Below are 22,548 nucleotides of genomic sequence, written 5' to 3' on the forward strand. Positions count from 1 at the left end.
TACATGTCCATGATGTGACCATCTCCATGCTGCGTGTTGTCATTGTAAGAGACGATCTGGCCAGTGTAAATGTTTCCATGAATTGTTCTAAGGCAACCTAGTTCATAAAATATTTAGCAAGTGACTCAATTCTCTGCAATTGTTATAATTAAATGTATGCAGGAGATGTAGCATATATGTCAGAACAGGCACAGTGTGTAAGAAAAAAAAAATATATATATATATATATATATATATATATCTCTATTAGATCCGAGTCCATGTATTTTTATAGTGTAAGATCGAATTGCTAGTAACACGTGCATTGTGTTTGGGTCCAGCCCCAGGTATCTATGTACAGGTTAGAGGTCATTGTTAGTTAGGAGTGAAGTACCTGCTGCTCCCTCTACATCTAAACTCCATTGATGCTGCTTGACCTTAAGACACGAGTAAAAGTTTAAGATCCCCACTTAGCCATCCATCACCGTAAATAAGAAGAGCTTTCACACACTGCTCTCTTTTTCTTCCTCTCTCTTTTCTTTTTGTATGTGTAGAAGAGATGGTGCGATCAGACATTAATAAGAATTACAGCTCATGAATAATTGAGCGATGGGTGCACACAAATGAAGATCAGTGTTCAGTAAACATGGACCTACAGGGTGGCTTTCATGTTACCATTGGATAATGATGAGACAATGGATGTGAGACAAGAGTCCATGGAAAGGGCTATGACAGGAGTACAAACACTGCTGGGGAAAGCTAGGAACATTTGACATCAGAAGTATTAGGTTAGTTTATTATTTTATAAATAATTTGGGATGAAGCAGAAGTTTGGAGCTTCAGCAGAGTGGGTGCCATGCAGATAGAGTTACATAGGGTGGGACTAGAAGCAGCCCTGTATCCATCAATGTATTGGGGAGGATGAAAGCTCAGGTACCTTGCCAAATGAGCCTATCAAGTGGGTGTCGGATCCAGCTACCTGATGTCTACTGTCTGCTAGCACATGCTCCATATTAGTAGCTGGGAAATCCTCTAACACCCACTCTCAATGGCCAACATACGCCCCTGATGAGCGCGTGTGAGAGGGGAGGGTGATCCCTACAAGTGCTTCACTTCTGATTTTTTTTTTTATTTCTCCTAACCTGGCTCCCCTCCCATCCTAGTCCACCACCCACAGCATAAGCCATCAGGACCCTCCCCCTCCTCTGCTGGGGCAGACAGGAGGTGAGAAGGAGCCGATCACAGGGTCCAAGCAAGCGGCTGACATCGGAGGATACAGGCAGTGTGCAGCAAGTGACTTAGCACACACAGCAGCAGCAGTTTCAAGACGCAGCTTTGTAACAAATCCTCCCAGCCTGGGCACAGCAGATTAAAAAAAAGAGGGGACCCCACCTGCACAGATCAATTCTACATTGATCCTTGTTCCCCTCATCTCTTCCATCCTCGTCCCATGGCACAGATCAATCACTCTGCAGCCCCCAATAAATAAAGAAATACATATTATTGCCCCCCTGCTCCTCCTCCTTCTCCCCTCCTTGGATCGATGGATAAACTGTCAAAGTTGGACCGCAGCAAGTCAACTCCATTGCCATGAAGAGGAAAGGAAGGTGAAAGGCATTACAAGACAAGGTCGTGCGCTGGGAGCAGTGAGAAGGGGCGGGGAGGAAGTTTCAAGAACTACACAACAAACTTTCCCTGCGCTGGATGAGACGCAGAGCGCAGTCCTAGATGGAGTCAGACAAAGAACATCAAGGGTCAGGAGATTAGATCCGGGGGTGGAGTGTGTCAGAGAAACCCAAATAAAATAACTTAGGGAGGGGGGAAAAGAGAGAGAGACAGGGGAAAGGGAAGCAGGAGAGTGACCTTCCCCAAAAAGTGATGCTCCATATGTGGGCGCCCAGAAGAAGAGGAGCCGGGGTGGCGGAGCGCTGCGCGGTGCTGCCTGCTGCAAGGGAGACTCATCAGCTGGAGGAGCGAGGCAGCTAATTGCTGGAGCCCATCCCTCATTTCCATATGCAGTCTGTGTCCCCTGGCCCCGAGCCAATCCCCTCTCACCCCCGCCGCTAATCGCGATGCATTATTCACCATCACAATTATATACCGACATGCGCAATCCACGCCGCACCGACACCAGCTAATTTCCGTAATTTTGCAACTCGACTATTTGTGAACAATTTTTTTTTTATTTGCCACTGATGTATCTGCAAAAAAGCAGAAACGAGTCCCAGCTCCCAGCAGCAGCATGTCTCGTAGAAAGCAAGCCAAGCCCCAGCATCTGAAATCAGACGAGGACATCGGGACTGAGGTGCTCCCTGATAACGGTAAGTGGGGGGCTAGCTTGTCTGCTCACTTCTACATCACTGCCATGGCACTTGTACAGCCACACTGACACTTTCCTTCACTTCTTCCAGCAGGATCACACTACTTTTATTATAGGATTTAAGGACATTTGTGGTGCTTGTGTTGCTACTTCTCATTCTGCATTTGTTAGTTTCCCTGACCTCTACATGTCCATACAATGTTTTACTCTACAAATACTAGTTTTAGGTTTAAAGGGTTGCACCCCCATGCATTTCAGGATAGGTAGTGTTTTTTTCCCATGTTTTATTACTTGTACACATTCCAATATTGTGAGTATAAAGAAGCTTTTTATTAGCCTGGACCTAATATTGACATTCCTTTTTGAAAGCCAGCCCTGTAGGATGTGTGAGAAGTTTAGCAGTAGTCCACCTGCACAGCACAACAAAAGGGCACAGCAGTAGGGATTGCTAGGGATGGCCAAGTAGATGTGCTGTAGGTACTAGCAGGGGGTAGGTGTACTTGCTGGGTATTGTGTTGACCTCTCATTGCTGGAGAAGCAAGACTAGCTGCGAAACGTCCACTGAGCAGCGGGAGCTCGTATCTATCCCAGTCTGTGTCCTTCAACTGCAAGTACTGGGGGAATAGAGAAGGGAGGAGGAGGAGGGGGGCTTTGCTGATCTTGTTTTGGGGATGGAGAAAGATCGAGGCTTGTGAAAGCCTTTCCGGAAACATTGTGCATTCTCATGTGCGCACACACAAGAAGAGGTAGCTTCAATGCCTGCCACGGCACTCACTGCTGGGGAGCTGCTCCCAGGTTCAACCAAAGGTGAGGATCCTGTGCTGCTAATGTTTGTTTGGGGCTACTTGGGGGGTTTTGTTATTGAAAAGCTGAGAATGGTTAAAGGGTTAGAAGGGACAGGGGGAGGTGGGAATGGAAGACAGAGATCTCTTTGAGGAGTAAGGGAGGTCCTGCATGGGCTACTGCTCCTACAACTCTCCTTTTACCTGCTGCCAGCACCACACTGGCATTCAGCTGACACAGGGTGCCACCTCTACACATTCCCAACTATTGACACACATTACCTAACTTTGAAACATTTAATGCTACTACAACTTCTTGATATATTTTAGGTTTAAAATTTACTGATTTGCTCTGATTACTTACTGCCAACAATGAGGCCAAAAATATTTAGGTAGCCTATCTATTAAACATATAATAAGCTTAAAATTGACTGGTAATGTAGAACTTTTCCAAATAGTGACATCTGGTTCAGCTGAAGATGCTCCAAACTTTGTAAATACAAGTACTGTAATGATTATCTTAGGCATTCTGCTTTTAGGGCATATACATCTGCCTTCTGAGTGGCCCTATCATCCCTCACTAATAACAGAGGAGAGATGGGGAGGAAAGGCCTTGGTGCATATCCTTTGAGGCTGCGGTTCCCAGATGCTCTCTTTTATTTCACCAAACAGAACAAGTCATTGTCAGGCTTCAGAAGAATTTCCTGGATTTGTTGAAGAAAGTATCTTTCTTGGAAACTTTTTTTTTTTTTATGGTCAGAGTGAGTCTTATCTGTGTAGCTGTGTCACTAGAGATTAGAGCAGGAGATATGCTAAAAAGAAACGCTTGCATATGGTGGCTAGATTAGGAGCAAAAGGATCTTTTTGTCATGGAAATGGTTTTCTGTTTACTTCATCACTAAGCATTTCTTACACTTGGTTTGTTTTGTATTGCACTCAATGACTACATGATCAAATGAATGGATTTATTTCTGCAGAATGAGAAAGACAGCCTTTCCATCAAAAGGGCTACATTGCATCCCAGTGAGAATTTTTTGAAGCTTGATTATTGTGAGCTTTGAATAGCTCAAATCTCTTTTCAAAAGTAGTCTAAAAAATGAAACTAAATAATTCAAAAAACTGCAGACCACGCTCTTATAAACCCTCTCTCATTAAGTAAAGCTAAATCCCAAAATTCAATCAAACACGATCAGGATAAAACTGGAAATTTGGAATATTCTGCACAGTTGTATAGACTAGGTAAACTTTGGAAGCTCTTATAGCGTAAGTTTATTGAGAAAAACACAGAAACAGAAGCATTGTTAAATTAACTATTTTAAAAACATGTCAATATTTTCTTTCTGCGATACTTTGTATTCCAGTTCTTTGAAAGGTATATTAGAAACGTTTTAAAGTTCCCATAAATAGCAACTAACAACCAACTTTGTGAACAAATATATTTACGTATTATCCTTGTTTTACATTCTCTGTTAAAGAGAATATTTAAAATAATTGTCAAATATAAGATTATTGATATTTTTTAAAAATACAATATAAATATATATGTATATATATATATATATATATATATACAATAATAAATATATTATATCTAATATATTGTCCTGCTGTTTTAAATATGTTTTTATTTTTTTAAGAATAATGTAGTACGTATTTACTAAATATATAGGTGATAAATAATATATTCTAACAAAAACCAAGTAGCACAAATTTATGAACAACTGTGAATTAACCACATGTACAAAATGATTATGTAGTATTCCTCTAAGCCTTACAAACTGGTAACTGGGAATGTTTTTCTTTTTTAACTACAATTATAACACAACATTTAAACTGTTTTAATGTGGTCTACATGGAACATTTCTGATGTTCAAATAATAAAATCCAGATTGCTGCTAGGATAATATTTCAGATTAATATGGAATGGATGTAGACATGTTTTGTTTTTATTTATTGCGACTTGGAATAAAGGCGTTTTAATTTCAACAAAGTGTAGATAGTCAAAGTAAGTGTCGCTTAAAGCAGCTACCATTACATATTTGTTTCCATCAGCATGGAAAGAGTCAGTCAGCTTTAGGAAGAGGAAGAATTTAAGCTCGTTTACATTACAGCTAGAGACAAGCATCTTTTTTGTCATTCTTAGAGGACTCTGATGAATGCTGAATAACAATGAGATGCTATAGTCTGAGCAACAAGAGAAAAAAACTTTTACATAAGGCATTTGTTGTTAAAGCAGTGTTTCAGTTTCACTGGTTAGTGCAGAGGTGAAAAGCAGAGCAATAACAATTAGAAATTTGTAAAACAAGTGATTATTTTTATATGCATTGTGAGTGAAATGTGGTAAAAGTGGGTCAGGTTTCCTCATCATGTAGAGCTAATCCTGGCATAGTCTTCCTATTGATCTTAAAGTGGCCAGAAGGATATTGAACATCAGCTGTGTTAGTTAAATCTATATGTTTCTAAAATAAGAAAAAATATATAGACGAAATTGAAGAATTGTAGATTGAAAAAAACATTAATAAGAAATACATTAAATAATCCAGAAATCTGCTCAGTGAAAAATATCGTTTTAATTTGTTCATTTTGTAAAATGTGTGACATTACAATTATATTTGTAACATTTAAACATGGTGTTATTATTAATAAGATATGCTATTATAGATTTTAGAATATACTAATATATTATAACAATGTACTGTTAGAGGTACACTTAATCGAAATAATTTCATGAGTTTTATTAAAAAATATTATTTTCTAAAGTTTATTTGTATCAATAAAATGTATTGGATATAGAATATATTATTGTATATTCTTATAGATTAACACAGTGGACTAATACTAAATATCAGTATGTTTTAGTTTTAAATAAATCAGTCTAATTTTGTTTTGCACAAAATAATTGTTGATATTTACAATTCATCCGTTTTCCATTTATACATTTTGATTGCAAGTTAACATTTTAATCATCCTTTTTAAGATTCATGCGACAATTTGAAATGTTTCAATATTGTCATTTGTGTTCAGTTTCCAAGTGTTAATGGCCAACACACACTAGAGATTCATTTTGTTTGGTGACATTGAAAAGGTGGGACTGCATGAAGTGCCAACAGGTTTCCAATGGCTTGTCCCTGAGGGTGGGTGTTTAGAAGTGCTTTGACAAGGCTGGCTGATTTAACCTTTGCCTGTTTTGCCCTGCCAGGGGTGGCCACTAGATGTCAAGCTCATAATACAATTAGTACATCTGTGCAGTTGACCTTGGCAGCATGGTTGCTTCAGTTGTGATAACACTAGACTTGAGTGTTACCTAGAGATCTAGCTACATGCAACACAGATTAACATGTGCCGATCTTCTTAAAAAGAAGCGTTTAAACAGGAAACCTTATTCACTCTGCGCCTTTTAATTTGTGTGCTAACATGGATAGGAAAATCAGAACCTTTTCAGCTTCACTTACAATTTTTAGTAACAACTTAATTTGTCCCAAAGTGTATGTAGCATTTTTTTTAAGTTTTGTTTTATAGATTAATCCTGGGATGATTTTGTATCATACTACTTTATGCTGTTTTATTTTGTGGGTTTTTTTGTTATTACTTTTTTCTCTATGTATTCTAAAATACAATGCACATTTTTTGTATGTACAGCTGTGCTGAATGCCTTTTAGGTTTTCCAATAATTAGTAGTAATCATAAATTATTAGGCTCCTTTTTTGACATAAGGCCATTGGATTAACACTTCCAATACTGACATATAATTGATGCTTGCAGCACGGCTAGGTTCACAAATACGAATAATGATAATGTTTAAAATTTTGAAACAATTAATACATGAATTTGCATTTTAAACCCCACAAGCCATGCATTCGATACATCTTTTTAAATGTACACGATATCGTGTACGTAATTAGAATTTTTCATTGTCAGATTAAATTAAGCTTGGGGCTTTTTCTGATAAACTGTGAACCCTGAAGGTATTGTGAAAATGAATAGGCTGATATTTAAATATTTATTATACAGTTAAAACTACAATTAATATAAAATATGAAATTATTTCATTTATCAAACCAATTACTAAAACAAAATGTAACCAAATGAATCTATTTATCTTCTAAAATATAATTAGAATTATGTAGCTGCAATGATTTCATAATTTTATATTTACATGCATAAAAAAATTCTGTCTATTTTAGTTATTTTTGTATTGCTACTTTACAAAATCGCATGATCATCATGTTTGTTGTTGGTGGAAACTCTACTAAATATCGAGAGAAAGGATCACTAGAACTAAATGAAAGATTAAATAGTTTAAAATATTTTATTTGTAATTTGGAAAGATGCCGATAATGGCATCCTAAACTTATCTCTGTTTGCATAGTGTTTAAATAGCTAATGGATGGCTTTCATGAGTACAAACTGCAAATGTTGGAAAAAAATAGAAGACAGTTGGTGACTATGCCACAGGTGGTTGTTACTTAACAAATTCTGAGATTTAGGCCACTGAATAGATTAATCTAAATATGCTAGGTCTATAACATTGTGCATAGCAATAGTGCCCTCCACTGTTCACTGTCATGTTGACAGCCATTGTGGTCTTTGAAAGAGGGCAAAAATTTCTATTGAGTCTGGAATTTCATCTACATTGTTGAACACAGTAGGGGTCTCTATTTGTCTCCTCCTGTTTCACAGCTTGGGCTCTGTATGTGATAATTCATCTTCTTTTATGGGAATCACAGCCATCATAAAGAGTTAAAAAGAATTAATTTGCAAGAAAACAAAATGCCCTCAGTTTTCTAGAACTCAGAAACTTCCAGTTCAGGAAACAAAGTCATATTGAAACAGCAGCACTTGAAACATATATCCGAAATATACTTCTGTGAATTCTCCAAGGAACACTTTACAACTAAGAACCGTATGGATGTTTTTTTCTTTCTATGCCGAAAATGAACGCTAGGCTTATCATGTGTGCATGTAGTCCTATTCCTTATTGATTTCATGCCTGCATTTCACTGGGCTTTGCAAACTCTCAGGAAAGGTATAGAGCAATGTGGCCTGTTCAGTGGACTCTACTAAATGTAGGTATACCTATAGACTTCCATGTTTATGCAGTTCAGTTATATGTCAGATCTGTTTTTCTTTATCTGGCTGCATGCACCTACATATGTAAAAGTTGGAGGGTATGATTACGTTTGTTTGAAATTTTACATTTTTTTAGAATTTGTTGAATATAAAAGAGCACATTTGACATGCAGCAATTTTCCAATTAGATAAAGTATCTGAGTCTGGTATTGTGTACATTAATGTTACAAGGTGCTAAAGAATTCACTTAGAATTCAGCCATTTTGAATAATAATCCGCCGTGCCCAGGTATGGAGCTGTGCAAGGATTTCCAACTCCTTCCTGTATGTATGTCAGCCATTTAATTAAAAGATGCAGAAAAATTAGTTTTTCCATAGCTGATTACTTAGCCTTGGCAAGATGAATTTAAAAATGTACACGATTTCTGTAGGGTCTCAGGCTGCTCTACAATGTCATGATCTTTCATAACATAACTGATTTTTTTTAGCTCAGCATGTTTTGTTACATACACTGATTTCTGTATTAATTTCATTTTTGTTCGAGAATCAAATGCATTATCTAATATCCAAATCAAATGCAATATCCAGTTTACTAAATACAGAGAAATCATTTTATTACCAGTTTATTTCTGAAGGGCCTAACAGTTCAAATGCTCCAAATATTCCTATGGCTAATTTTTCTTTAACTCTTCTGTAATTTGTAAGAGAGCAGCGTGCGATGGAAAAATCACAGAAATAAACAGATGAAATAAAAGTAACAACTGATTTTAAAAAAATGTGTAACCGGTTATGTAACTAACATTGTTTATGGTCAATTTGGTAACAGGATAATTACAATTTTTTTTGTATTTTTTATATTTAAAACCACAATATTTTTTACTATCAAACATACAGAATTGTTAAATTTTAGTTAAATTAAGTCACTGTTTATTAGTTGTAGGAGCTTACAATCAAATAGCACATAGATAGACAAGTAAAACGCAGTATGTTGCTCATTGGCATGCAGAGGTAAAACTGTCAACGTGATATACTTTACACATCTATTGGAGTAACTTGTAAATATATTTACTAATTCAGCACCATGCAAACATTTTCGTTTGGCTAGCAGAAATTTTAGTGTGTGGCCCTTTCTTTTTTCCTAGACCACACTAGAGAGGCCTTTACTGTTTGTTAGTGCAATGATCTCTCAATTTCCAAATGGCTTCACTTTTCTTTTTTGTGTGTGCGCAACAAACAAAAATACTTTCACTGTACTATACCTGCTGCTCAAATAAGATATTGCTATATCAGCTTTTATTTAGTCCATTAAGACCAGCAGTAGCAATTAAATATTAAACAGGCCTGCTAAACATAGTGTTCTTTAGTGTCTATGACACTTCTCACTTACTCAAATTTTACTTAACTTAATGGAAAGTACAGCTGATCCTAATACCTGTATTGGCTGTGGCTTTCTGCGTAATGTTCCTTTCTTTAAAGCTGTAAATAAAAAGAATAGTTGAAATTCATTTAGGTAAAATGGGGGACTACTTACTATGTGCTCAAAAAACATAAATATATATATATATATTTTATTATAAAAAATTTGAATATAAACTGTTTCTATGCTATTCATCAAATAGGGGTTTAAACTGTGCAATATTATATTTTATTGTTACATTTAAATTCTGCTTTTCTAATTATGAAAACATTGGCTGAATATCTAGAACTGTATTTTAAAATATAAATATTTCTTGTTTGTATACCTTTTATATTATGTTCTGGGGTCTTTATAGTTTATATATTTTTTATAGTTTTTAGAATACTTTCACAGCCTGGTGAAGTTGGCATCTATATGTGTATGATGTCCACTGCTGTGGATTTCATGTGCATGTACAGAAAGGTAAATCGGCACACTACTGTTTTACAAGAATACATTAAAAATCAAAACAAGTCCGGCAGTGTTAATTCATCCAATTCCACAGGAAACCACTTGAAGAAAAACATGCCTCTTGTATTTTTAAATTGCTGTAAAAAGGCAATTCTGAGTGACCAATTCTGAACATGATAGTGTGTTTGATTTAAAAAATGCAGCACAGCTGCTCACAGGGTTACACACATTGTAACTTCATAAGCAGATCTGAAAGGAACCTGACTAGTTTACAGTACAAATGAATGCAGTAAATGATTTTTATTATTTCTTTTTTCTTGACAATAAACATTTGTCATTTTCTATTTTATTTTATTGCAAAGTATATCACATTTAGTTAAATCTTAGTTTTCATATTTACATTTTTGCAGCTTATTATATTTGGATGTGACAGTAAAATATATATACTGCTGTCAGATCAAGATATACCCTGAGAACAATTGAATAATTTTTTGTAGTAAAAATTAGTAATTTTTAATTCAATATATCTAGATCTATCCATATATAGATAGATCGATAGATAGATAGATAGATTGTATTTGAATACTTTTCATGTCAACAATAAATACACACTTCCCAAAATATTATTTTTTATATTAAATTTTGTTTGGGTAATTGGTATAATTTTTATATTATTTTATATATCCCCATAATGGTTAATGATGCCCAGGTATTTTATTATAAATTTAATTGTAATTATTTTGGATAAAAAAAAAAATACATCACAATTATTTCTGTGTTCTGAGTTTGTTATAATAAATACATTTTTCTTGTAAACTTCCTAGGATATAAATATTAAAAAAATGTCATATTCAATTGTAAGACTATCAGTAAGAAAAAATACTTTACCAATAACATGTCATAACAGAGTATGATACAGTGCTTAAAAATATGTAGATTCCTCCCTACTATACTGCTCCATGTAATGTCTGTTGCTGCTGCTTTTTATTTTGTTAGACGAAAAAATGTTATTTGTCTGTTATATCCAGACAAGCAAATTGAAGTTACTAAACATTAAGTGTGCTTTACTATTTAGCAGTTTAAAATACTAGATTTTTTTATATGTTCATTTCTCATTCCAACACAGCTATTTATTTGATCAGGTGTGAATTAGAATTCTGTTCATTAAACATGCTTGTTATTCAGCACAAGAGGGTAACGCAAGTCAGAGGAAGTGACTGCCTACAACAGTAATTAAACATGTGTAACCAATTAGTGGGTTTTCTACAATGGCACAAGCATATAATTTACAGAGCCTTTCTATAAGAATAGATGAAAATAGGTACAAAACGTGTGTCTGACTAGAGCATACTTATGTTTAAACATGTCAGTAGAAATGTATTTAAAATATGTAATTCTTAGTTTGTTCACAAATGTGTGAACTCAACGCTTAGTTGCAATAACATGTAATTTTACTTTTCTGGTAACAAAATATAGCATTTGACAGCATAAATTATTTTTGAAGAGGACTAGCAGTTAACTGTCTTATATTCTTGTAATGAAACCACCACACTTACCTTAAACTTTGCATATTTTTAGTCCTGTAACATTTCGTTTAATGTACTTTTTTTCAGGTCATAGGCTTTGTCATCGCAGTGTTGTTATGTTAACTACTTAAGAACATAGTTGATGTTAACACTTTGACTATCAAGATTTATTTCTAGCTAGTATTTAGACTTGAGTTTTCTTTATTATTATTTTATTTTAGCATTATTGTTACCTAACTGTAAAACATATTACCGTTGATGCAGTAGTTACATATAATTAGATGGAATCTGATGTGTGCCAGCATAGTAAAAAGATAATACATCTATGTAGTCAGAGACAACATTTGAGTAAAAGAGGTTCAGTTTATGTTGTCAGGTACTGCTTCAGGTTTGAAAGGTTACAGATTAGTTTAGCAATGTTAACTGAACTGGCAAAGGCATCTCTAATTTTGCTGGAAATTAGGAAGCTTGATGCTAAAGGGGAATCCTAATGAGCCCATCAAAAGCTTGATTTGTACCCAACAGACAAGGTTGCTGTGAATTGTATGAAAATATTGGAAATCAATGTCTTCTATGGAATTTCATTAAGAAGCAGTATCCACAATTGATAGAGCTTCATAATTTGATGGATTGTGCAAAGAAAATTATTAGCTAGGTATAGGGACTCATAGAATACTAACGCAGAGCTTGAAAATTGTTGAAGTGGGGTAATTTGTACAAAATAAAAAATATTGATTTTACTCGTGCAAAATTTTCAGATGTAGAGTGGTTTATCTTTCAGCTTAATAGCTTACGCAATCTTTTCATTTACTTTTAGCAGTACCTGGGGAAGGACCAGATGATGGTGATAGCGGGAATGAAAGTCGAAGTGGAAGCGAGGAGACCAACGTTTGTGAAAAATGCTGTGCTGAGTTCTTCAAATGGACTGACTTTTTAGAGCACAAGAAGACCTGCACTAAAAACCCTCTTGTGTTAATTGTAAATGATGATATAGCAGCAACAGCTCCAGAAGAATTTCCTGAGCCCTCTCCGGCAAGCTCTCAAAGTGATCACGAAGAGAGTGAGGCAGCAGATGAAACAGTTCAGGTAGAAAATAATGACACTTGTGATGTAAAAGAAATAGAAAAGGAAGAGGAACCTATGGAGGTTGAAAGCACAGAAGAAAAGAACTTCCCAAGTCAAGAAACCTCAAACAATGCTACTCCTCTACCTCAGATAACTGATCCAGCTTCCATGACTAATTACAATATGCCAAACACTAATGTTACATTAGAGACTCTGCAAAGTACAAAGGTGGCAGTTGCACAATTTTCACAGAATGTACGGTGTGTAGGTGGTGGAAGTGCTGCCACTGCAGCTACTGCCATGGCTATTCCAATGATTCTAGAACAACTAATGGCGCTGCAACAGCAACAGATTCACCAGCTGCAGCTCATTGAACAAATACGCAGTCAGGTGGCACTTATGAATCGTCAGTCCCTGCGTCCTCCGTTGACCTCTTCAGTTCCAGCACAAAATCCTCCAATTCCTACGCCCAATCAGCTGCAGGGTTTTACCACACATACAACTTTACAATTAACACCTGTAGTCCCACCTACACTTCCAGGATCAGTACCTAGCAATCAAGCACCCTCATTTGAGAACCCACAACATACATCACAGCCTGCCTCTGGAGCAAGTACCCCAAATATACCACGTTCTGTCTCTTGTACACCTACTGAATCAAGCACATCTTTATCAACTAATGTTAAAGCAACATCCGTAACCCCTAGTCCTGCACCCAATACTACAACCAGCTCATCTCTTTCACAAAGCTCCACAACACCTCCAGCTATTGGACATGGAAGCATCCTAACCTCACCTTCAAGTTTGCCAAGCCCTCTTCTACCTCAGAGCTCCTCAAATAGTGTGATTTTCCCCAATCCACTTGTAAGCATAGCTGCAACAGCTAATGCTTTAGATCCCCTTTCTGCACTCATGAAACATCGTAAGGGAAAGCCACCAAACGTATCAGTATTTGAGACAAAATCAACCTCCGAAGACCCCTTTTTTAAACATAAATGCCGGTTTTGTGCCAAGGTCTTCGGAAGTGATAGTGCTTTACAAATTCACCTACGTTCTCATACAGGTGAAAGGCCATTTAAATGTAATATATGTGGAAATCGCTTTTCCACAAAAGGAAATCTTAAAGTTCATTTTCAAAGACATAAAGAAAAATACCCCCATATTCAAATGAATCCATACCCTGTTCCAGAATACCTAGACAATGTCCCAACCAGTACTGGAATACCGTATGGAATGTCTCTTCCTCCTGAAAAACCAGTCACAACCTGGTTAGATAGTAAACCTGTATTACCAACAATACCAACATCAATTGGGTTGCAGCTTCCTCCCACAATTCCAGGTGTTAACAGCTATGGTGATTCACCAAGCATTACCCCAATGAATAGGTCACCCCAAAGGCCATCTCCCACTTCTAGCGAGTGCAACTCCTTGTCACCAAATATAAACCATCCTGAGCCCTGCATGATAGCATCATCTGAATCTCAACAATCAGGTCAGACAGTAACTACTGCAGTCACAAAAACTGAACCCATTGTGTTACCCCCTACTGCGGCAAGAACAGGTGAGCAACCTGTAACTGGACAAGTATCCTCTCCTGTCACTACATCCATCACCACTCTTACAGATACCAGTATTTCTACAAGCCTCCCCAACCCTGTGCTTCCTGCAATGTCTGATCCATTCAAGGCAAAATTTCCATTTGGTGGGCTTCTGGAGTCTATGCAAACATCTGAAACATCAAAACTGCAACAGTTAGTTGAGAACATTGATAAGAAGATGACAGACCCAAACCAGTGTGTAATTTGTCACAGAGTCCTTAGCTGTCAGAGTGCGCTTAAGATGCATTACAGAACACACACTGGGGAAAGACCATTTAAATGCAAAATTTGTGGACGTGCATTTACTACTAAAGGCAATTTAAAAACCCATTTTGGTGTTCATCGGGCAAAGCCACCACTAAGAGTTCAACATTCATGTCCTATTTGTCAGAAAAAGTTTACGAATGCCGTTGTTTTGCAGCAACATATCCGTATGCATATGGGTGGACAGATTCCAAATACTCCATTACCAGAGGGCTTCCAAGATGCAATGGACTCTGAGCTTTCTTATGATGAAAAGAATCTTGAAACAATGAGCAATTATGATGAGGACTTTGATGATAATTCAATGGACGATGATCTAGACCTTAAAGATACACCAATTGATTCATCAAAACCACTAATACCATTTTCTGAATCACCAACCTCACCCCCCACTGTCATCTCAAGTATTGCTGCTTTAGAAAATCAGATGAAAATGATTGACTCTGTCATGACAACTCAGCAGTTTATTGGTTTAAAAAACTTAGAAAATGGTTCTGGTGAAAGTGATCGTTTGAGCAATGATTCTTCATCGGCAGCAGGTGATCTGGAGAGCCAGAGCGCAGGCAGTCCAGCAATGTCTGAGTCCTCTTCATCAATGCAGGTTCTGTCACCTGCACATAGTCATAGTGAAAGCATAAGATCAAAATCTCCACATGCAGTGAATCATGAAGAGCCACCAGAACTACAGCTTAAAACAGAAAAGCCAGACAGTCCTAATCCCACTCCTGAAAATGAAGGTGCACTGGATCTGACATCTACGACTCCTGGGAGACCAATCATCAAAGAAGAGGCTCCTTTTAGCCTGCTGTTCCTGAGCAGAGAACGTGGTAAGTTTAAAAGTACTGTTTGTAATATCTGTGGCAAGCCTTTTGCTTGCAAAAGTGCATTGGAAATTCACTACCGCAGCCATACTAAAGAACGACCATATATTTGTACAGTCTGCAGTCGTGGGTGTTCCACTATGGGTAATTTAAAACAACACTTACTGACACACAAATTGAAAGAGCTCCCATCTCAGTTATTTGAACCCAACTTTACTCTAGGTCCCAGCCAAACCACTACTAGCCTGGTCACCAGCACAGCGCCTGCCATGATCAAAATGGAAGTGAATGGTCACACCAAGCCGATCTCACTGGGTGAAGGTCCCCACCTTCCAGCCGGAATCCAGGTTCCTGCTGCACCACAGACAGCGATGAGTCCAGGCATCACTCCTATGCTGGCACCCCCACCACGACGAACGCCCAAGCAACACAACTGTCACTCCTGTGGGAAGACCTTCTCTTCAGCAAGTGCACTACAGATACATGAACGTACTCATACTGGTGAAAAGCCATTTGGTTGCACAATCTGTGGTAGAGCATTTACCACAAAAGGGAATCTTAAGGTAAGGTGACATCTCTCTAGTCATACAAAAGAAACCATAAGAGTTTTGGGGCAAAATGTCAACTCAGTTAAATTGGGAATGTGTGAGCATTTGCATAGCTGCAAATGTTTTTGGAATTTTATAATGCAGATAAAATAACATTTTTAAAGCTGTCAGGAAAGTTTATTTGTGCCCCAAATGCTTTATATGTATGAGAATACTGTATGCACATGCTGCAGATGAGCTCTTGAATGTTAAATAATATAGTCTATAAACCATATGCAGCTGCATTTTCCAATTCATGATGGCTGATTTACTAAAAGAGTTAAGAATTTTTACACAGTATAAATAGTGTGCATTTTCACTTCAATTTTACAACCATTACTAGAAATTTAAAGTGTTCAAAAATATTTTTTTTTCAAAACGAATAATATTAAAATGTATTGTATCAGAATTTCACAGCTTCTTTAGTAAACCAGCCCAATTTTTTTAACTTTGCTCAGTTTACTTAGATCCTTGTGAATTCATTTGCATGATATAAATTAAAGTCTTGCAGAAAAAGTATTACCTACTTATATATTTAAAAATCTATTCTACCTGTTTTTTTTTTTTATAATGGCATAGAGCTTTAATATTTGCAATATATTGGTAAATAATAAAATACCACTGAGGGAATTTATTACTTGCAAATTCCATATTGTAAACTTGTATTTAAATGGCGACCTGGTTTATATCAATGCTTTTGTGTGTATGTGTAAAATTACATTTTGTTTAATTTACAATTGTGCCCTTGCAGGGTAAGAAAGAGAGTTTCTTTAATGTAATGTTTTCAAGGTTTTTTTTATTTAACCTGGCAAACTACATTCTACATAACTATTGCTATCATGTAGCTAGATTTATTATACACATTCTTTAATTAAACAGTATATTTACCCTTATTTTTAAGCTACATTTGCCCTAGCTATTTAATTGCTATTAGCTTTTTTTCTTTCCTATGCTGGCTTTAAAGATATTGAATTTGCTTGCCTAACATAAAAATATATATTTTTTTCATATGCAAACAGCTTAGCTCACAATATTTTTTTTTTTATTTTACAGCAACAAGATTTAGAATTTTTCTCTCTAACTGCATGCCATTGTTTAAAGGACTGAACGTTCCATTTTTAGGAACACAACATTTACAATGTATAATAGCCTAAACAGACACAATGCGCTATCCTGTGTGTTAATTTGTAGTCATCTCCAAAAAGTGTAGAAACCAGCAATATCGTTATGTAGTTTGGAGACTTTTCTATTAGGAATACTTGGCAAATGTAATCTCCCCTTGAGTCTAGAATCTTACCATACTATGAGCACCTAATTGACTGAACCCATTACCCTTTTTAATGAATATAAAGAGACTTTTAAATATTACAAAGCTTACAAAGTTTAAATATGGCAGTTTTTTTCATGAAAAACAAATAATGAACATTGTTTAATGTGTGTTGTTTAAAAGGATATAACTATATTTTATTACACAATATATTTTGCATATTTTTTTATTATAACATTATACAATATCTTTTTTTATTAGGAAGGTCTCTTCAGGAGACATTTTTTTGAAAATAGATTAAATTAAACTTGTTTATGTGTTTATGCTAAATTATTATTTTTTACTTTTGGTGAATTAAATATTTATGGGATTTAGATACACAGAGTTGATCACCACTGCCAACTCCCTCTAGGTACAAGGCACGATTCCTCGGCCATCTGGATATTGAACAAGCCATGGCATGTCTTACACTTTTTTCTGAAGGTTTAGAAGAGAGAAAATATTTTGCTTTACATAAATGTTCTTTGTTTGTGCTGCCTTCTACTGTATGTTCTATCATTTTGCAATATATATGTGTAGAAAGGGAAGTTCCGCAGTAGACATGTAATAATACTTGACTTTATTATTTAGTGCACCTGCAAGATGTAATTGTAGGCCTCACATAGATATTTTAGAACAATTGCCAGGCCTATTTTTGTAATCCAAAATAATGTTCCATATAAAATGAACAGTATGGAAACTACAAATCTGAATAATGAGTAAGAAGACAATAATCTACATTTCCTAAGCATCAATGTCATCCTGCGGATTACAACAAATCCGGATGGTGATATCCGCATATATAATTGTGTAGCAGGCACTTATGTTTCGGGCCATTACTCATGAAAGGTATTATAAACTGGATGATTTCAGGAAAATAATCTAAACAGCAAAATTACTGCACTCTGCTTTACAAATGTCATTATTTTATACATATCTACTGCTTATGTGAACATGTGTCATCAATGTGTTTTATTTTCTTTCCTTTCTTTTACCAATATAGGTCCATATGGGGACTCACATGTGGAATAATGCCCCTGCCCGACGTGGCCGTAGACTTTCAGTAGAAAACCCTATGGCTTTGCTAGGTGGAGATGCACTGAAGTTTTCAGAGATGTTTCAAAAGGATTTGGCAGCTCGAGCAATGAATGTTGACCCCAGCTTTTGGAACCAATATGCTGCTGCTATCACAAATGGGCTGGCTATGAAAAACAATGAGATTTCTGTTATACAGAACGGAGGCATTCCCCAGCTCCCAGTTAGCTTGGGTGGAACTGCAATCCCACCATTAGGCAACCTGTCTAGTGGAATGGACCGATCACGTACTGGCAGCAGCCCCCCTATCATTAGTATGGACAAAGTGGGCACTGACTCCATTGTAAATCGACCATTCACAAGGTTTATTGAGGAGAACAAGGAAATTGGCATAAACTGAATGCTATTTGCAAAGGAGAGTTAAAAGGAAGACTTAAGCCACTTATCGAGTGTTGTACTATTTATTGTACAGATTTTTGAACATTTATCAAAACATACTGTCCCCTTCCCAAAAATGCTTTACGTTGTGGTTGCGGAAGAGATGTCTTTGCAGGACTGTGCATGGTACTTTCTTTCACCTTTTAAAATGACTGGAATGGACTTGTATCCCCGTTTAACGTTACTGAATTTGTTGAATAACAAGCTGGTTCAGCCTACACAGTTATTTCTTTCCTTACAACAGAAAAATTCAACTCATTTAAAAATGACTCCAAAATATTTGCTGGTTTTGTTCACATTAGAGATAAACTTGAAGTTTGTATGTAAAGATTCTAATTCAGTACTAAATATTCAATTTAGTATGTCTGAATACTGTGTATTATTACAGTATCCTTGTCAGTAGTATTTATAATAACTTTATGCGGGTACTCAAAAGAAACATGCCCAACCTTAAATGAAATTTTGTACAGCAAAGTACATCTAAATTTGTGCCCTTTTTATTAGCAAGTTCTGTTTGCTATAAGCCAGTGATGTTTATTCCAATGCAGACAACATTGTGACATTTTATTTGGGAAGATAGCATGCTTTACCTGTGCGAGTATCTGTAACAAATCCTTTTATTTAAATATTTGTAGCTGCTATGTGGACAGTTGTTCAATATAAATGAGAAAATGTTGTGTGGAGAAATAGTTCAATGGTTGAAAATCCGCTTACAAACTTTTTTTTCATTCACACCATAGGAAACTGTGAATAAAATCAAATCTCCATGTTAACTTCACTGTACAATAAAGGGTAATGTTTGTATAATGTGCTTGCAAACTCTTAATTTATATGACTGCACTTTTAGAATTTTGTACAAGTTTGTCTAGAATTAAGAAAATAATACATATGTAAACTATTTAAAATTAGTTAATTTGGTAAAAGGCAAATGAAGTAAATACATAAAAAAATGAAAAAAAAATGTGTTATAATTTCGCCATTATTACTTTTATTGTCACTTTCTTTTGAAAAGTACAATCTGATTTTGCCTATATTACAGAGCATTTTAGAAATAGCACAAAATAAAGTTAAATGGGTAACAAGCAGCAGTTCTTGACAATTTAAAAATCTCCAATCTAAATCCTGCATGCTTCTTTTCTTTCTCAAGCAAGCATGAGAATCAATTTTAAAACATTTTGACTATTTGTTTCTGTTTCTGCCTTTATATTGTTAACAAAACTAGCTGATCATTAGTTAATATAAACTAAGAATAAATGCAGCCACTATAGATGTTAGGTTATCGGTCATGCCACAATATTTTTACACTATCTTGCAGAGTAATCTCAAAAAGGTTTTACATTGCAGTATGGTAAAAATGAAAACAGAAAATGTTCTGCTACCTCATTTATACATAAAGATCAAAAGTATATGGAGGGAGCATCAAACACTACAGGGTTTTTGATACCAAAGGAGTCATTTTTACTGTGGTCCACAAAACACTAAAAGATGTGCAGGCACATACCAAAAAAATTGAAATAAAATAAAAATAAAATTGTGCTATACCTAACTCGATTTTTAAAGCATGTTCATTGAGATCAAGTAAAACATACTCCTTTAATTACAAATAGCCTTTTTATTCCTGCAAGCAAATACTGTATAAAAAACAATGTGGATTCCAGTAATATTTTGTATATAAAAGATTAGCTTCCTTTAAGTTTCAGAAATACATTCCACACTATTTACTGTAACTCTTAAAAAAATAAAGTATTTGCTCTCTGTCATTATAGGATTCAGATTTTTAGACGTATAGAAATGTTATCTAATATATCTTTCTTAGTCATTAAACTGTCAAAGAAGTCGGAAGGGTACATCTGTGGCCAGTAATGGTCGCCCTGTGTGTCTTGTTTATTACTTGCCCAAGCTTTTTTTCTGCCTAATGAAGAACATCTATTACTGAAGCAACGATTAATAACTATGCAGTAGTACAAAAGAGAACTGCTGAGTGATAATTTCAGGTATGCCTATCATGAATTAGTTTCGGGCCAATGCTTTTAATGTGTTAAAAGAGAAAAAAATTTCCATACTACAATACTACACAAAGTTAAATGTCTGATTGGATTCTTTGGGCCTTAAAACTAAGATTTTGTATTTCTACTCCATCTTCCTGGCTTGAACTTAATGGATGACTTAGTTCAGTCAATTCTTTGTGATATGAAACTGAATAAAATGCAAGATGCATTTTTTTGGAATTGTGTTCCTTGAATTCTGTAATAGCCTAGAAATATATACATTAATCTAATTTATAAGTAGTAAACCATCTGATAATGTGAAACCATCATGCTTCATAATTATTAATTTGAATAGATGAATCTGTTGTTTGTTGCGAAAAATTCTGTACTTTACTTTTTTCAATAGTGTAGGTTCACAAAATCAAGAGACTATTTACTGTAATAATCCGCATAATGCTAAGGTCACACAAGAACTTTTCATTGTTGTGCATTTCTGGCTATAAACCTGAGAAGATCTTCTTTCATGAACACAGGAGTTGATTTTCCGAAGGCTTAGAGGTGGCTCCTTTAGTGAAGTCTGTTTTTATTTTCCTTGGACATGGTTGGCATAGATTTCATCTTCTTCACTAGCATTGATTAAAAAAAAAACTATACAAAGTGAACATGCTTCAGTAAATTAACATTGTTTTGTCTGACCAAATGAAAGAGTTTTCACTAGTTTCATAAGAAAATGTAGTAATCTCAATTAAGAATGTACACGGAAAAAATAAAAATAAAATAAAAACCCTGTTTATTCATACAGAAAATTAACGGTGGCCAAATTTAAAGTCAATTGTCATGACTAGAAATAGTAAAAGACAACTTTTTTTTTTACAGTAATTGAACTCAAGATTTTTTTTTTTTTTTTACTGTGGACTATTGCAAGGTCCATTTCAGACCTTACTATTTGGTTATATTGGAGCAGTTGGGATGAGCGTGAGTTTGCAGTATAACACTGTGGTCAACCAGGAACCATGAAAATGTCCAGGAATGAACAGGAATGTGTGGCTGCTGTTTTTTTGCATCAAAATTAATAGAACAATCAGGGGGACAATAAAAAACAAAAACAATGGTTGCATCTCACCCCCAACATTTACCTGCAACCAACAAAACCTTTCAGATAAATAAAGAGAAAGAGTAAGCCACCCTAGGACAGTAAATGTGTTATTCATAGAATTATCAAGTGGAAATCAAGGAAATAAAAAACAAATGCAGCTATATCAGTTATGGAGCTACGATCAAATAGTTTTGGTTGTCGACATTTTTTCAGCAAAGATTTAAGTTTTTATCTGGCATATTCAAATAGAATGACAGTCATGGTTTGTTGCATTTAAAGTAATTCTGTAGCTATGTGTTTTAAACATGAGGGTTATTTTCTAATGTTTGTACATTTTTTAACTACTTTTGATGCAGTGAGGCACCACATGCAGTCACAGCCTCATAGATGTAAATTTGGGCTTAAACGTTACCTCAACCCAGAACCAAAAATATTTAAAGTTTCATATATATATAAGATTGGGCATTATCTTGTTCGGTATTTTTTTATATTCTGTGATTTTTTTTTAAACCTTTCGAAAAAGAAACAGAAAAGGTATTATTTAAAATTTTAAATCATGTATTACATATTTGCCAATTTGAAACAATAAGGAGTACACCAGTGAATGCTGGTATTCTCATTTGCCTAAAATGTTGGCCTGGTAATGAGTTAAGGTAATGAAATGAGTTTTTACTTTATAAAAGTCTTACCAGACTGCCTTTTGCTTCTCTATACCAGTCAGAATTGAGTGAGTTTTAATGGAGCAGAATAAATCTAGAAAAAGCAGATCTTTAATATTTCAGAGCTGATTTTTTTACTCGCTACAGA

The 22,548-nt window shown here is 35.4% G+C and overlaps 1 protein-coding gene across 5 annotated transcripts; it reads left to right on the forward strand.

Annotated features, from left to right (window-relative positions):
- Positions 1-1,219: 1,219 nt before the first annotated feature.
- On the forward strand, positions 1,220-20,885 carry SALL3 (spalt like transcription factor 3). Of its 5 annotated transcripts, none has more exons than XM_072411547.1 (4): positions 1,220-2,300; positions 12,361-15,297; positions 15,514-15,854; positions 18,188-20,885. In XM_072411547.1, exons 1-4 carry the CDS (start codon positions 2,222-2,224, stop codon positions 18,617-18,619), a joined length of 3,789 nt encoding a protein of 1,262 aa, XP_072267648.1. In that variant the 5' UTR covers positions 1,220-2,221; the 3' UTR covers positions 18,620-20,885. The 5 variants fall into 5 exon arrangements, with proteins under 5 accessions (XP_072267648.1, XP_072267649.1, XP_072267647.1 ...); XM_072411548.1 differs by having other exon boundaries at positions 12,364-15,297; XM_072411549.1 differs by lacking the exon at positions 1,220-2,300 and adding an exon at positions 2,976-3,106.
- Positions 20,886-22,548: the final 1,663 nt, after the last annotated feature.

This window comes from Pyxicephalus adspersus, chromosome 5 (assembly GCF_032062135.1).
Source record: "Pyxicephalus adspersus chromosome 5, UCB_Pads_2.0, whole genome shotgun sequence".
NCBI classification, from domain to species: domain Eukaryota; kingdom Metazoa; phylum Chordata; class Amphibia; order Anura; family Pyxicephalidae; genus Pyxicephalus; species Pyxicephalus adspersus.

Excerpts from the sequence above, each read along its gene's own strand:
- SALL3 (XM_072411546.1), top strand. The coding sequence starts at position 2,222 with ATGTCTCGTAGAAAGCAAGCCAAGCCCCAGCATCTGAAATCAGACGAG. Across the intron at positions 2,301-12,360 it reads TGAGGTGCTCCCTGATAACG|CAGTACCTGGGGAAGGACCA; the intron begins GTAAGTGGGGGG and ends ATTTACTTTTAG. Across the intron at positions 15,855-18,187 it reads CCACAAAAGGGAATCTTAAG|GTCCATATGGGGACTCACAT; the intron begins GTAAGGTGACAT and ends TTACCAATATAG.